Genomic DNA, 17,546 nt, shown 5'->3' with positions numbered 1-17,546 from the left:
TCACTTTTCCCTTATTATCGATCTCAGTATTCTTGTTATCGAGATCCTTCTGAAGGTCCCAAGCAGCTTGGAACTGGAGAGTATGGCGGTCCCTGAAGTGTTTTGCGAGTCCCACGATTACCTAATTGCCTCCTCAAGTTTTACTGCATCAGCGCGGATGTTGGTGAGCGTTATAACACCCTACAGAAAGAAAGCAAGATGAGACTAAGCACATAAAAGGAGTAAACGAGCAGGAGACTTGGAAGAAAATTGAGAAACAAGATCAAGAGTATCTGGAAGCCTAAAATTATTCTACTACTCCCCAAAGAGACATTTTCCCATAAAATCAACGATTTTTGCAAAAAACACAACCAAATTCTTATGTAAAAATCAAGAACATTAAGAACACACAAATATGAAATCTTCAAAAATGCATGGAAACTATGCGACATGTAGCAAGAAGTCATGAAAACACATAAAATGAAGTTAGAAACTTACTATGATAAGGATTTGGTTGGAAAACTTTAAGAAAAAATAGATTTTTGGAAGAGGAAATGAAGAGCAAAGTCACGAGTATGAGAAGATTTCAGAGAAAAAGAAAGCTTAGAAAGTTTGAAATTGAAAAAATTAACGGTTATGGGAATATCTATTAATAGGCAACGGTTGAGGTGCGAGCAGATGACGTCATCTTGGAAAATTCTTCATGAGTTTTTGGGGTGATGTGAAGTCATGCGCGTGGGTTGGTGAAAAGGTGCCTCGTATTCCACTGAAATGGTGCAATGATGGCATAGTAGGAAAGTGTGTCAGATGGATAGGAAGCCCAAAAGATGCCAATTGTGTATTCGAGGAGGCATGATCATTGCCTATAAAAGCAAAGCTATGAGCTGCAAAATAATATTAAGAAGGTGAACAGATGCATACTTGGTCAAAGATTGGAAGTTTATTCAGTGTTGGTTGCCCTAGGATAAACTTGGGGGGAAAATCTTTAACCCAATTTTGGACTTGATGACATGGCATCTAAGAAAGAGACATGTGGCATTACATTGCATTAAATTCAGAAGATTGGTCGGAAGGAGTAGCTGCTCGAGAGGACTACATCAGAATATAGAAGCATGTTCAACAAAGTTCAAGTAAATTGCTAGATGAGCAAGACACTTTTACCCGAAGATCCAAATTTCACGAGATACCAACGAATATCCCAAGATATATATGTATATGATATTTAAATTGTATAACTCTCGTGTTATTTGAATTTGTAACTGGATGTACTGATTCCACACCTACACGTGCATGGCCTAGATTCATTTGTAAGGGCCCATAGTCCACTAAGACTCTCTATAAATAAGGAGTTCATTCAATAATTAACCCTAAGTGAAAATTACCAGAGAAAATGCTAGAGATTTCTTTTGTATGCACTTTACATACAAAACCCTTCGAATTGTATTCTTATCTCAGCTTTAGAAACTCAGTTGAACCTTGTTTCTTCTTGATCTTGAGCCTTAGACTTCATTAATAAATACATGTGCAAGTGGATGTAGGTTATTACTAGCTCTTGGGGCCAAACCACTATAAATTTCTTTGTCTCATTTACTTAATTTCAGTTCGTTTAATTCTTATTCCATTGTATAAATTGACTCAGTGTCATTGACCAAAACACTGGTCAACAGCTGTCATATCATGGTTTTGCAACTTAAGTTTCTTAGTCTAATCCTATAAACAATACCTAATTACTATGTATTATTCTACAATAGATACTGATGTGCACCATTAAAAATAAAATGAAAAACATTTGCCCAAGAAACCCTCTTATATTGATTCGCATGCTACTGCACTATCCTACGATGTATCTGCAGCCAGTCGTCTCCTAACAAATCCTTTGCTTCTGACCTGTATAATACATTATCAGTTTATGAAGCCTACCGTGCAAAATATGTATATTTATATACTCATATAGTTAAATGAAATCTATCAAACCTCTGCACATATCTCACTATGTAATGAATGTTGTTCATCAGAAATAATTGAGTTAATGTAGGATCTTTATACTGCTTGGATTTTCCATCCAGATTATTTTGGAGAGACATCATAATATTTGTAGTTACAGTTGCTAATTGTTCTTCCGGATGACTATGATTGAACTCTTGGAAAAGCTGCTTCAATGTTGATTGGTAGCTCCAAAGAGAAAATTACTAACTGAGAAAAGAATATATATATATATTCATAGTTTGTGAAATTTGACAAAAATATTCCTAGTTGTTTTTTAGCTTGTCAAATTTTCATGAACTCTTGCGAAATCTTGAAACATTCATGTATTATCCAGGAAAAAACATAAATGGTAATAGAGAATATACACTAAATAACAATAAGTATTATATGTCAGACACATGACAAACAAATCATTTTACCTATACCAAAGACAACAAAGTCAACGAATGAAACTGCAAACACTTTGGTGCTTAGATAAAGAAACAAGTTACAGTACTAAAGCAAGCAGCTTAGAATGTAAGAATTGCAACATCCAAAAAGGAAGCCCATAGAAAGTAGGGAAAAGCAAAGAAGTTGTGACTTACTAAAATTTGAAATTTACATAATTGATCACATAGTTGGTCAAAGGATGAACGATTCCATCAAGAATGGCAGTGTAACATCCCAATTTCCCTAATAAGGCTTAGTGCCTTAATTAGGGGGCTAGGAGGGGAATAATTGAATTAATTATGTATTTATGTGTTACGAGTACATTATTATGTGAATTGTGTGAATTTTATTATGATATGATCATATTTGCATGTATTTAGTGTATTAAATATGCACGTGGGCCCCTTTCTTATTAGAATGGCATTTTTGTAATTTTTACATGTTGAGGGTATAATTTTAAATATATGTGATTTATGATTGAGACCACATTATTATGTGGATATATTTGTGTTATTCAACACGAGGCGATCCTAGTGAGCAAGTTAGCGGAAAAGTCACAATGGGGTAAAATAGCCGGCTCGGGGTGAGCTTGGGGGTATTTTGGTAATTTGGTAGATTATTGGAATTTATTGAGTAATGGGAATTAACTTGGTGAATATTTGGTTTGATAGATTTATTTGGGAATATGTGTGGTAATTTGAGATTAACAGGAATTATGCCAAATGACTAATTTCCCCTTGGGAGTAAACTTTGAGGTTAAGTGGGGGTAAGGGGCAATGTGGTCATTTGACCACATTAGATTGCAAAATAGGCAGCAACCTTTGGGGAGGAGCATTCACATTTTCCCTCTCTCATTCTCACTTGTTGGCCACCTTGGAAGAACACTCAAGGGAACTCAAAAGCTAGGCCTAGTTGGATTTCTTGAGAGATTGAAAGGAAAATTGAAGTTTTCTAGGGGATTATGAGCAATTGAGGATCTCAAAGCAGCTTGGAAAACTAGAAATTCAGAGGTAAGAACCCTGTTCTTGGCTTTCTTGGCTTTTCTAGTTTTGATTTATGTGGATGTGTTGTGGTGAGATGAGTGTTAGGCTTTGGTTGCCTAAGATTTTTGGTGTGTTTTGTTGTCGAAATTCTACTGGAATTATTGTTTGGGTAGATTTTGGGTCTGGTTGGGTAGAGAAATCGCGAGTTTGACAGATTGGGGAAAAACACTTATGTTTTGGACTGTTTTTGGGTTTCTGTTGACCTAGTGTGACCGCGCTAGTGTCCCAAAAATGGTGAAATTGGAATCGGGATTTGGGTCTCGAGATAAGGGGTGCGACCGCACTACTACCCAGGAAAACCCACTATTTATGTGGGCGCGACTGCGCCAGGGGCAGGCGCAATTGCGCCAAGTACCCTGAAAAGCTGTTTTGCCTAATTTTGAGAGCAAGGCTCAGGGGCTTGGGTATTCAGTTTGGGAGCCCAATTGGGGGCTCGGGGGACATTTTTAGTATTGGGAATTGTGCCCTTAAAGCAATTTTAATTGACAAACGTGTTTATGAAATAAATGAATGAATTGAATTATTGTATATATGTAGCTTATGTACTATATTATTGTTAATAATATTAAGTAAATATCAGAAAATTTGCAAGTTCATCTATGTGGTCTCAATCTCATATTGGTATGAGAGGATCGAGATTGAGATAATGAACTTAAATAGTTCGCACTAAAATAAAGTTATGGAATCTTTAGATTAATTACTGCTAGTACGGTCCACTAGTATTATGAATAAAAGTGACCTAGACCCAGGTTACTAGTGTAGTAGGACACTTTAGTGGATGTACTTTGCATGCTGAGAGTATGTATAACTGGACCAGATGTGATTTAATAATACTTGTTTAAATACCATTCGTAGTATTCTGAAAAACATCAACTGATGATCATATACAAACTGATCTTAATCCTAAAGTTACTAAGAACTCTTATATATGTTATTTGATCCTTTGATTCATGCATTACGATTCGTCAGAATGATTAGGCTAAGAACTATTGTTTTGGGGACTCAATGATGTATACGGTTGGGGACATAGCTTAACAAATATGGAATCTATACCTTCTTATAGATTGAATGATGATTCCCTATTGGGTTGGATTTTGGAACTTAAAAGGTTATTGACGTCAAATTCATAATCAGGTTATGAATTAAGATTCACTAGTAAAGTCAATGGTACACTAGGAATCAATATATAATTAAAAGGGTAAAACAATAATTTTATTCCCACTTAATTATGAATCATCAAAAGATGATTAATTTGTATGTAATGATTATATCAATGGACACTTTAATTCTCAAGAGTGCAGTCTCATATTTATAGTGGAATAATCATGAGATTAATAAATATGATTATTGAATCAAAGAGTTTTGGTTAATAATTTTTTATTTATTGGAGCTTGGAATTATTGGTCCATAGGTCCCCAAGGTGGTTCTATCAATACTAATCAAGGTAAAAGTTGATACAAGGGTCAAACTGTGAATGTGCTATTTAAGAGCATATTTATTCTTTGGGATAAATGTTCAATTATGTGATAATTGAAGTTGCACAATTTATTATTGCAATTGTGCAATTTTCGAAATTGTGTAGAAATAAAAGAAATTGATTTTAATCAATTATTTTATTTAAGTGTGAAAGGATAAATATGGATAGTCAAAATTGGTTATAATTATTATATTTATTTAATTATTAATAAGGTGATAATGGAAATTCAAATTTTGAATTTTGAATTTTGAAATTTAAGTTGTTATATTTTCCTTAAAAAGATGATACCTTATTTGAATTTATAATTTTTAATTAATTAAAATAAAAATACATGAAGATTCAAATCTCATATTTCAGGGATAGTGCCACATGCATAGGGCTTGGACTACTCTATGTGTGTAGCACTACTAATGGTGATCAGTTATTGGTTTTTTTATTTTATTTAATTAATTAATAAAACATTTTAAAAAGGGTTTTAAAATTGAATGTACTTAGTCTTTTATCGTTATTATTATTATTATTATTATTATTATTTTTAAATATGATTAATTTTATTATTATTATGATAATAATGTCTATATATTCTATATGATAGAGAAAACAAGTATTTTTATTTTTTTTACAGAGAACAAATACTATCATCTTTTTCACACAAAACAAAAACCTTTTTCTCTAGCCTATAATCAAGAGTCTCATGTGTTGAGAATACTTTTGATTCACAAAATCGATTCTTTTTCTCTATTTTCCCACCCACATCTTGAGGTGTAGAGAACATCTTGGAATGTCTAGGTGTGAGTACTCTAGCGAGGATAGGAATATCGAAATAAATGCGAAAAGATTCAAGGATTCTTGATAGGCTACAAGAGGTAAATCATTTCGTATTATTTTCACTTATACATATTATATTGATTAACATATTGCATATTAAAGGATTCTCATATAAAGTTGTTTATATGAAAAAAATTCGTTGTATATAATACTATCATTACCGCAATTTCCACTATACACTAGGAATTGTTCCTAACATTTAGGGCCCCTTAACTGGGAACAGTGGTTCCGATAGTTAGAGTCCAAATTGGAACTCGGGATCTGGGGTTAATTCTTGATGAATGTATACTTGCATAGTTACTAGGGTTTTCGCAAGGCTCAGGTCAGGGATAGCGCTCGGGTTCGTTTCATCATTCACACAAAAATTGAGGTAAGAAGACTGCACCCTGGTTGTAATTAGGGCTTGGGCCCCTGTTAATGAGCATGATTATAATTATGCCTGTGAATATCTAATTAAGCATACTAGAATGTGTTGTATTCTATTATATGATAAATAGATAATACATTTGATTATTCCTGATTGGAAAGCTCGACTTATAAGTCATGGTTGGCACTATAAGTGTAGAACGCAGGTTGCTATGGCTAGGCCACCCTGGGAGTACGGTATGCACTTGTCTGGCTCAGATGCCACTTGAATAAATCGAAGCGCGATATGCACTTGTGTGACTCTGTGGTCACATACTTGTATAATATTCCTATTGAGTACAGTTATTACTGTTACATATATTGTTTATATTCTATGAATTATCTGAACTGGTTTAATTAAGTTTTCTTGTCGATCCTTGGCTCATGGGTGCTATGTGGTGCAGGTAAGGGTAAGGAGAAGCTTGGCCAGCCATGAGTTGGAGACTTTTAGGGGCGGTGTGTACATATGCAGTATGCATGACCGCCACAACCGAGATATCACAGAGGAACTAGGGTTGGACCCTATTCTTCCACTTAGGGCAGCTTATTTTGTAATCCTTTCGGTTGTAAATAACTTTTAAACTTCTATTTTGGGATCCCATGTACAGACCGAAACTTTTAATGAAAATGTTTATTTCCTTGAACAAATTTTTAATACATTGTTTATCTAAGCTACGCACTGACTTATTAGTCAGAAACAACAACGGTGTTTTGTAATGCCCCGACTAATTCTAGACCTCAGACCATTAAAAACTACTAAACATAACTACTATTTTGGAATACATACATACAATATTAGAACTTTATTAAAAATCCAAAATACGGTACGAAATATAAAATAAGGTATGGGTACCCATTGTTTAGTACATAAAACATAAAAACATAAACTTTAATCAATTGTTTAAATACTAAGTGCGGAAATACATAAAACATAAATTAAAAGACTTTAAACAACGTCATCTTCGATCTTCCCGCAGTCTATTCAATCCATCCATCCCCAATACACATGCCAAGCTGCCACGAATCTGTCCCACCTTCCAAGTTCATTTTTCTGCACCATCTAAAATAAAAGGAATGAGCCTAATGCTCAGCAAGGAAAATCTACTAAAAACATATATCATAAATCATGAGAGTATATCATAAAACATATACCATAAAACATATGACGTAAAAACATATATCATTTAGGACTACAATATCAATGGCCACTAACTCATTATCGTAGCATGTGATAAAATCATCTAGGTCGTCATTCTACTAATCGAGGTAGGTTAGATCACAAAATAGTATATGATAACCCATCTAGGTCCTCTGTTTACTAATCAAGGTAGGGTAAATCATAACTCTACTCAACGATAATGATAAAAACCTTGGGGTTTGCTATCTAAGCAACTATAAGCCCCAAGTGACTACAAAACATATTCAAACATATAACATATCAACATAACATATCACATAAACATATCATAGCACATATATCTAACCTATTTTCCTTACCAAAAATCAGGATATTGGAGACAAGAACGGGATTGGAACACTCCTAAAACCAACAACAAAAACCATGAGTTTCTAAAAAAGAAAGATAAAAAAAAAGAACTAAACCATTAAGATAGAAACTTATCGAAATACCTTAAGTTTCAAGAAACTTAAACACCTAACCAAAAGCCATAACCATGGCTTGTTGCAAGCTTCCCCAAAATCACGATGTGAACATTGATCCTCTATCGAATACTATGGTCTTAGGGATTCCATGCAGTCGTACTATTTCTAAAACATAAATGTTTGCGTACTGGTTCGCAGTGTACGTAGTCTTGACAGGCAGGAAGTGAGCTGACTTTGTGAGTCTATCAACCATAACCCAAGCCGAGTCATATTGCTTACTTGTCCGTGGTAATCCTGTCAGGATGTCCTTGACTATGTCTTCCCACTTCCATTCTGGAATACTAAGCGGTTGCAATAAGCCTGGGGTTCGCTGATGTTGTGCCTTTACTTGCTGGTATATTAGACATTTGGACACATACTCTGCTACGTCTTTCTTCATTCCCGACCACCAATATAGTTCCTTAAGGTCGCGAGTCATCTTGATAGACTCCGAGTGAACTGAGTATGGGGTAGTGTGTGCCTCTTCTAAAATCATTGTCTTAGTTCGATGGTCATTCGACACGCATACCCGACCCTTATATCTCAAGAACCCCTATCCAGCTATAGAGAAATTCGTAGTCTTGCCTTCTTTGGCTGCAACCATATGTGATACTAATACGTTATCATGCCCTTGCCTGATCCGTATATCATCTAGTAAACTCGACTGGATGGACAAGTTAGCCAGTTGACCCATGACTATTTCTATTCCAGCATTTATCAGCTCTTGCTGAAGCAGCTTTTCAATTCAGGATAATGCTGCCAGATTTCTGTAACTCTTCTGGCTTAACACATCTGAAACTACATTTGCCTTTCCTAGGTGGTATAAGATTTCGTAGTCATAGTCCTTTACTAGTTCCAACCACCTGTGCTGCCTCATATTGAGCTACTTTTGCGTGAAGAAATATTTTAAGCTCTTGTGATCCGTATAGTTCTCACACAGTTCTCCATAAAGATAGTGGCGCCAGATTTTCAGTGCGAAGACCACCGCCGCTAACTCCATATCGTGTGTTGGATAGCGCGTTGCTCGTATTCCTTCAACTGTCTTGAGATGTAGGCTATCACCTTGTCATTTTGTATTAGCACACAGCCTAAACCTTGCTTGGATGCATCACAATATACTAAAAACTTGTTGTTAGGTGTCGGTACCCAAAGTACTGGTGCTGAACACAATTTATCTTTGAGCAACTGGAAGATGTCTTGACATTTATCCCTCCAGTTGAACTTTTGCTGTTTCTGAGTCAAGTTAGTAAGCGAAGTGGCTATCTTAGAAAAGCCTTCTACAAATCTCTGATAATAGCCTGCTAGCCCGAGAAAACTTTTAACTTCTAACACATTCTTAGGTCTTGGCCAATCCTTCACAGCCTCTACTTTAGTTGGGTCTAATGTGACTCCATCCTTTGATACTATGTGGCCAAGGAACACTACTTGTGATAGCCAAAATTCGCATTTCTTGAACTTGGCATAAAATTTATGCTCCTTTAGTCGCAACATGGTCAGTCTTAAATGTTCCTCATGCTCGACTTCATCCTTGGAGTACACCAAAATCATCAATGAATACCACGATGAATTTATCTAAGAAATCCTTGAATACTCGGTTCATTAAGTCCATAAATGCGGTTGGAGCGTTGATAAGACCAAAAGACATAACTAGGAAATTGTAATGTCTGTAACGAGTCCTAAGAGTCATCTTTGGTATATCTTCTTCCCTTACCTTGAGCTGGTGATAATCGGACTGTAGATCAATGTTTGAAAATACAATCACTCCTTAGAGTTGATCAAATAAGTCGTCGATTCAGGGTAACGGGTATTTGTTCTTAATTGTTACCTTGTTCAGCTCATGGTAATCGATACACATCCGCATACTTCCATCCTTCTTCTTCACAAATAGAACCGGTGCTCCCCATGGCAAATGGCTTGGTCTGATGAAACCCAAGTCTAAGAGCTCTTGTAATTGTATTTTCAACTCCTTGAGTTTGGTTGGTGCCATTAGGTATAGTGCCTTTGAGATAGGCTCGGTTCCTAGTACTAGTTCAATTGTGAAGTCAATTGCCCGAGTAGGGGGTAACCCTAATAAGTCATCAAGAAATATCTCTGGAAATTCTTTTATAATGTGGACATCTCCAACCTTTATTTGTGTTTCATGTCCCACATCTGTGACGCTTGCTAAGAATGTGTTACATCCTTTTTCTATCATCCTCTGAGCTTTGAGAGATGAGATAAGAAATGTTCGTAGTCCTGAAACCTTTCCCATAAAACATAGTTTTTGACCCTCAGGAGTTTTGAACGTCACTTGCTTGCGTCTACGGTCGATGGTTGCGCCATGTCTTGCTAACCAGTCCATGCCCAGTATTATGTCGAAGTACTTGATCTCTAGCTCTATCATGTCTTCTTCTAGCTCCATGCCCTTGAATTTGATTGGTCCTCCTCGTACTATTCGTGATGATAGAACAATTTCTCCCGAAGGCAGTTCCGTAACAAACCTAGTTCTAAATCTTTCAGAAGGTTTGTCTAGTTTTTCTATCATTCCTGACGAGATATACGAGTGTGTTTCTCCCGAATCAAACAATATTGAACATATATTATTGATGATAGGAAGCTGACCTGTGACCACCTTGTTACTAGTTTCGGCTTCTCCTTGGGTCAAGGCAAAGACTCTGGCTGGAACCATCTTGTTGTCATTCTTTTCTTCTGTTTTGAGCCGTGGACAATCTCTTTTCCGATAACCTTCCTGGCCATAATTGTAACAACCTTTGCTATTTGCATGACACTCCCCAGTATGTTGTTTCTAGCATTTGGAGCACTAAGGGTATTCCACATAACCCGACCTATTATTACCATTGTTAGTTCGTGCTCTTTTGTCAGCATCAATCTGCTTATTATTGGGATGCTTTCTTTACTGCCCATTATTGCAATGCTGGTTGTTGTTGTCATTTCAACCATTCTGAGTCTGATTCTATTGCTTGGATTCAGACTTGCTTGCCTCCTCCTTGCTAATATTTTCTTGGAGCCTTTCCAACTTTATAGTTTATAGAACATCCGCGTAAGAAATGGTTCCGAGGTTTCCAAGCTTGACCCCTAATTTGATCTTGGGTCTGAATCCCTTGGTGAACTTGGTAACCCTCAAGTAGTCGTTCGGGACTAACTCATGTACAAACTTGGCTAGCCGATCAAATTGCCGAGCATACTCAACTACCGAAAAATTGCCCTTTTTCAGACTGGCAAACTCTTCCACCCTCGTAGCGATGACTGCTGAGTTGTAGTACTTTTTTTGAAATAGCTCCACAAATCTGGCCCAATTCATGGTGGTGACATCATGAGTCTGCTGTACCAAACCCCACCAGATTCTGGCATCCTTTTTTAGTAGAGAAGAAACACAGGATATGCGATTTGCATTGTCGAGGTTCATGTGTGCCAGAATCATCTCTACATTCCTGAGCCACTCTTCAGCCTCAAAGGGTTCAGTTTTCCCTTCAAAATTTGGAGTGTGCTGCATATGGAAACACTCGTAGACTAGCTCTATGCAATGAGCTAGATAAGGCACATAATTTTCCATCAGCCATCCCCCATATGGATATCCTACATTCTTCTGTTGCTGGGATGGCTACGACTGAGGTTGTGGCTGAGGTTGTTGTTGTTGCTGCAGTAATTCTTCCACTTGTTATTGTAATCAGATAATCTCAGTGTTGTTGTCAACCAAAGGTGGTGCATTTTGTGGATGCCAAAAATCCACCAAAGAGAAAAAATTCTTTAATCCCTACCCAGAACACATGGTTGAGGGTCACTCAGCCATATCATCGGGCTCGTTCCAATAGGTCCCACGAGACCACGTTCTGGCCAAAACTCCCATAGCCTCGTGACATGCGCCTTGTGGGGGAGGCCTCGCACCATGTGCCTCATGTGGAGGGCCTCGCGCGCGCACCACTATCTCGGCCACGGTCTCGCACGCGCATCGGGCCATCATCCTGAGAGGCGCCTCGCGTCGTGCACCTCATGTGGATGGCCTCGCGCACACGCTGATGGTCTCGCGCGAACGCTGGTGGCCTTGCGCGCATGATGGTGCCCAGGCCAAGGTGGCCTCACGCGCATAATGGTGCCCAGGCCAAGGTGGCCTCGCGCGCACGCAGGTGGCCTTGTGCACACGCAGGTGCCTTACGTGCACATCCGCGCATCTTATCTCGCGGCTCCCATGGCCTCGCACCTAGTATCCTTCAACCATACAATAGGGCCTCACACCACCATGGTCCTACGACCCCTATGGTGCCTTGCACCATCATGGTCCCACGGCCTCTAAGATGCCTTGCTCCACTATGGTCTCGCGGTCCCTAAGGTGCCCTGCACCACTATGGTCTCGCGACCCCTGAGATGCCTTACACCACCATGGTCTCGTGCCTTGCGTACCCGCATGGGGTTTAAGACCTCTGGAAGGAGCGTGCGAGGAGCAATAGGAGAGACCCAATAACTATTAGGTATTGAGCCAATAGTGGAATAGATGACTGAGTGTATCGTTCAAGTCAACACACTAGCTTCCCTACGCTTAGTAGAACGTGGAATAGCTTTGAGCAGATACATGCCTTGGAGGTGCGAGAATAACCATTAGGTACAAAGTACCCGTACGTGTACGGGTGTAGGACGTACAACCATGAGGAGGACAGAAGCATGACCCTAACATCTGTATCACACATGTAGTGAAGGTACAGATTTGTACAGAGAGTGGAAGCACTATATGCATGCCTCTGACTATGTACCAGGCCGACACTATAACCTTCTGCTCCACCACAACTTGTGCCACTACCCTGGCAGTGTACCCATGTATAATCTTGTCCCCCTGGGACCACAATGTACGAGGAGCCATTAGAGCTCCAATATAAATAGATTATCAACCCTCCAGAAAGGGGGTTGGAAAATTCATTATATGCAAAGGCTATTAAGCAATATACATTTTTTACTCCATTGTTGATCTGTGTTTATCCTTCCATAAGTTCATTCTAAGTTCTTGTCTAAATATCGCCACACTTACCTTTGAGTTTTCCGATCTAATTTCGTTGACGAGATTTCACCGTCAACAATTTGGCGCTATCTGTGGGAAGAACAAGCATCAAGCCAGTGTTCTTCCATCACTTCCAACAATGAAAAATGCTAAGACGATCAAAACAGCTACGGTAAATACAAGAGGATGAGGTTTGCCAGAACGAAGTAGAGCGGAGGGCTTCCAAGAAAGATCCCCCTCCGTCTAAGCATGGAGGTAGACCGGAGGAACCTCTTCCCCCAGGGAAGGAGTGGGAAGCACCGTCTCTAGCTATCCAGCCCGACGGAGGTCATTCAGAGCCACTAGTGTATCCACTTAACCGACCCCCATTGACACCACGCTCACGCCACTTGACCAATCCTCTCCAGGATCTCAAATGGACCTACAAATCTAGGGCTTAGCTTGCCCTTCATTCCAAATCTCCTCACCCCTTTCCATGGCGAGACTCTAAGGAAGACGTAGTCTCCCACTTAGAACTCCACGTTCCTGCGCTTGGGATCTGCATAGTTCTTATGTCTACTCTGAGAAGCGAGCATCCGAGCTCTAATCTTCTCAATGGTCTCACTAGTCCTCTGAACTGCCTTAGGACCCAAGTATCTCCTTTCACATGTCTCATCCCAATGAATGGGAAATCTGCACTTCCTATTGTTATCCCAAAATTTTGTTCGATGATGTGGCAATATGATGGGACAAGTGGCAATGCATGGTTAGTAAATGACACATTAAAAGTCAATAAATGTGTTGACTAAAGAAGTGAAAAGGTTTGAAGTTAATCTTCGGAGTTGTGATATTACTGGTCACGAAATTGATTTATTTGGTCAGGAAGTAATTTGACCGACTAGTTAAGGTTTCTGCCTGACCAGTAAGGTTCTTGACCGACCAGTAAAAAAATATGTCCGACCAGTCACGTCAGAAAATAGTGTTATTCGACTAGTAATGTGTCTTGGGCGACCAGTAATGTGTTTTGGCCGACCAGTCACTACAAGAAAAAACAGTATTCATAACACTTAAAAACTGCTAACCGGGACTATTGATAGCACTTCTGAAAATGCTAACATAGCCCCTGTTATTAAAAGTCCAGTCTTTTCTATAACAGTTTTTGAATGTTATGTTCGGTGTTATCTTAAACTATTCAATAACACATTTTTAGGTGCTATAATATTCAAATAATAACATTTAGATAGAGTTTTTGGTTATAAATTTGAAGTTTAATCTTGTACTTTTTTCATAACACTTTTCAACTGTTACATTTGATTATTTTGATAACATTTTTAGTTTGTTATATTATATAAACCATAACGATTTTTTACGCTTATAATATGTTTTTAAATCATAACATATAGTAATAAAATTTTAAATTTTATTTTGATAAGTATACTTATATGGTTTTTTTTAATTAAAAGATTTTCATTATTGTATTTTGATAAAAAAAAATTCAACATTAATCATAAAATGTAATTCTCAATATATTGATAAACCATAAGTATTACATTAAACAATAACTAATTCAAACCATGAATGTGTCTACTTCATGAGATCTTAGTTCTAACTTAAGTTTGAAAGCATAACATAATAAAGTTTCTTCAACATTTTTTACTTCAAAAATGAAAAACAAAAACATTACAAGATACACAAAAGTAAACCATGCATGAAACTTGCTCCATCCTTCAATTCATCATCCTTTGTGCACTTGTCCGGAAGACAAAATTCTCACATTCTATGATATCCCTTTGGGTCTGGTTGACAAGTCCTGGAAGTGATCTGAACCTAAAACAGCACATATGGACATTCGACACATTATTTCCCTTAAAACCAAATAGATTATTACATATATATGCATGAACATCAGATGAGATGAACCTCATACCACTACCTATTTTGCACAGCTTAATGATTATATGTGCTAAAGACAAAAAAAAATGGAGATGCTTAAAAATTAACAAAGACCTGTAAAAGATTTCATTAACCCACTTGGAATCCAAACTAACATGTATTTAGCCCAGGTAATGAATGAATGCTATACTATAATTTTTACAGACTTATAATGAAATATCACTGGAACATTGTGCCAAGAACTTAAATAACTCTGAATTGTAGTAAATGGCTGGATGTTATTTGGGGATTGAACAGGGTTAATTAAACAAAGAGAACAAGCACTTAATTAAACTTTAAAGCATGATTTTAAACAATTTCATGAACAAATTAGATATAGGTCAAAATTCATAAACTAATTTGTAGACATATTAGAGAACTCTTATAGCAAAAAAAAAAAAAAAAAAACCTCACCAACATCCATTGCTTCATCTGTTAATGCAGCCACTGTAAACACAACTCCTAACAAACCCTCAACAGCCAGAGTTATTGCATGAGCTTCACTAGCAACTAAGACTGTAACAAACCCATGGACAAGGCAAGCCAAGATGACAACCCAAGCAGTAACAAGTTCCTGAAATGCCAGAAAATCAACTAGCAAAGAAATATCAAAATATAAATAAGCATAATAGAAAACAAAATGAAGATTCAAACAAAGCTTGGGAACATCTGCAAGATGAAAACTAAAATAAATAAATAATATAACAAGTGAATGCAAATCCAATCCCATAACTATCATATAAACTATAACTTACCAAAGATATAAATAAGAAAAGAGAATACAGTGCAAATAAAATCAAACTTGTCAAACAACTTGCTGCCATTAAGACATTATAGCTTTTTAGACATTAGGGAGCAATGACGACATAAAGTGTTTCATAACTTTCTTCATAAAGCAAGGCAAAGGCTTGATACATTACAAACATAATCAAGCAAAGTTATTTTTTCAAATAATAAAAAAAGCAGCTATATGTCCTTTACTGATATTAAAACAAGGAAATACAAATCAATGCAACTTAATCTTAACTAGAGTTTATAAGAGCAAGCATATTCCTCTATTGTTGCTCTTTGCAACTACTTAGAAAATAATTCCCTTATATTGCTCTCTAAACAACTTCAGAATAAAGGAAAAGCTAGAAGGAATCAAATAACTCAAGAAAATAAAAGGCCAAACAAGAAACTAGAATACACTCAAGCCGTATATTATAACAAATCAATGACTAAGAAACAAAATAAAATAACTCAAAAAATATACAAATTCAAGGAAATAAACAAGAGATAACCACTATAAATTCCAGCTACCTGAGTTAGCAAATAGACATATATGCACATTCATCAAATTAAACTACAACAATCATAAAAAGCACAACCTTTTATTTACTCTCTTGCTAACTAAACTATGAAAAAGAAACAACAAGGTTTGTACATGAAACAAAGAAAAGTCCAGAAAAAAGAGTTAACAGTATGAATGCAGTCCCAATGGAGTGACTAATAAACCTCTTTTAATATGTGGACGGAAAGAGAGGCATACTTGGTTTCAAATATGTATCCAAGGAAAAAGAGTCCATTCCAGAGTTGTCTGATTATTTTGTAGGCAACCCTGTATTAACACAAGTAATTAAGTCAAAGATAAGCAATCCGTATAAGCCCATGCCAAAGATCAACATGGCAGTCCCAGCAAGATAAACATCTGTGTCATTGGATTACATTATTAGCAAAAGAAGCTCGTAATGAGAAAAAGATAAGACCAGAAAACAAGGGAATGAGACAGTTTTCTGTTCAAATATCAGTCCTCAAATAAACCATTTGGATCAATAGAGTGGCACAATTACATTGTTTTTTAGCTCTGTAATAATTAGTTGTAACAAGTCTTGGGAGTTATAATAGTGTGTGTGTGTGTGTGTTTTAGTACATAATTGCATACACATTGAGAGAAGGAAAGAATTGTTGAAAAGTTACGAATTGCTTCAACTAGCCGCAGAACCATTTGTCCAGCGTGAATCCCTTTAACACAGCTACTCCAGTAAACTTTATATGCATCAACAATATAAATGCAACCCTACAAAGATTGAATTTAGTCTGAGTATTCATGTACTATATATAGTACCAAATACACTTATGTTCATCACTATAACTTATACTTAAATATAACTAAAATGAATTGAATAATGGCTATGGTATTTCAATAATTTTGTAGAGAAGAGAAATTACATTGAGAAAGCACAAGAGGGAACCCGCCAATGAACCTACAACTACGAAAAGTGCCAAAAATCAGAAGTCGAAAATCACTTGCCCAACGGCAAAAGAGTCAGAAATTCTTTTCATTTTCAACATGGTTCATAACCCATTTGAGTATACTATTTTCTAGTTTTATTTCCAATGATTCAAGCTTTAATTATCATGACAATCGACTAAAATTTAAACAATTTCATAATTGCCAAACCCAAATCTCATAAGTTCATTTAGTTTCTTCCACATGTAGTAGGGACCCTTCACTACAAAACCCCCAAAAGAACTTAACTTTATTGTTAGGACCACATTACAATATGCAAACAAAAACAAATTATAAACACACAAAAGGCACCAGCAATTATGTTATTAAAATAATAAGTTACCATCAATTAGAAGCTGCATGAACAAGACAAACAAAATTCAAGAAACATATCATGTATAGCTAGATGCATATTACCATTTAACATGCACCCAAATGTATATTACCATATATAATACTTGGCTTTTATTGATTTTGTTTTTCTCAGTAAAAGGAAAAGAAAACTGTGACTACACTTTGTTCATGGAAATTGTTACGTACATGGAAATTGAATAGAGTACTGCATAAAAATAATATATTACACTCAAA

General features: G+C 36.7%; 1 protein-coding gene and 1 pseudogene across 1 annotated transcript; both read right to left on the bottom strand.

The window, feature by feature from the left end:
• LOC133825571 (exocyst complex component EXO70A1-like) overlaps positions 1–17,546 on the bottom strand; it is a 106,557-nt pseudogene that overhangs the window by 14,715 nt on the left and 74,296 nt on the right.
• LOC133823653 (uncharacterized) lies at positions 14,435–15,439 on the bottom strand. Its single transcript, XM_062256507.1, has 2 exons — positions 15,105–15,439; positions 14,435–14,581 (listed from the first exon to the last, which is right to left on the bottom strand). Exons 1-2 carry the CDS (start codon positions 15,423–15,425, stop codon positions 14,525–14,527), a joined length of 378 nt encoding a protein of 125 aa, XP_062112491.1. The 5' UTR covers positions 15,426–15,439; the 3' UTR covers positions 14,435–14,524.

The sequence above is a fragment of the Humulus lupulus genome, chromosome 3, assembly GCF_963169125.1.
Source record: "Humulus lupulus chromosome 3, drHumLupu1.1, whole genome shotgun sequence".
Taxonomy (NCBI): Eukaryota; Viridiplantae; Streptophyta; class Magnoliopsida; order Rosales; family Cannabaceae; genus Humulus; species Humulus lupulus.
The sequence above is the reverse complement of the archived record's forward strand: the minus strand, read 5'-3'. Positions and strand labels throughout refer to the sequence as shown.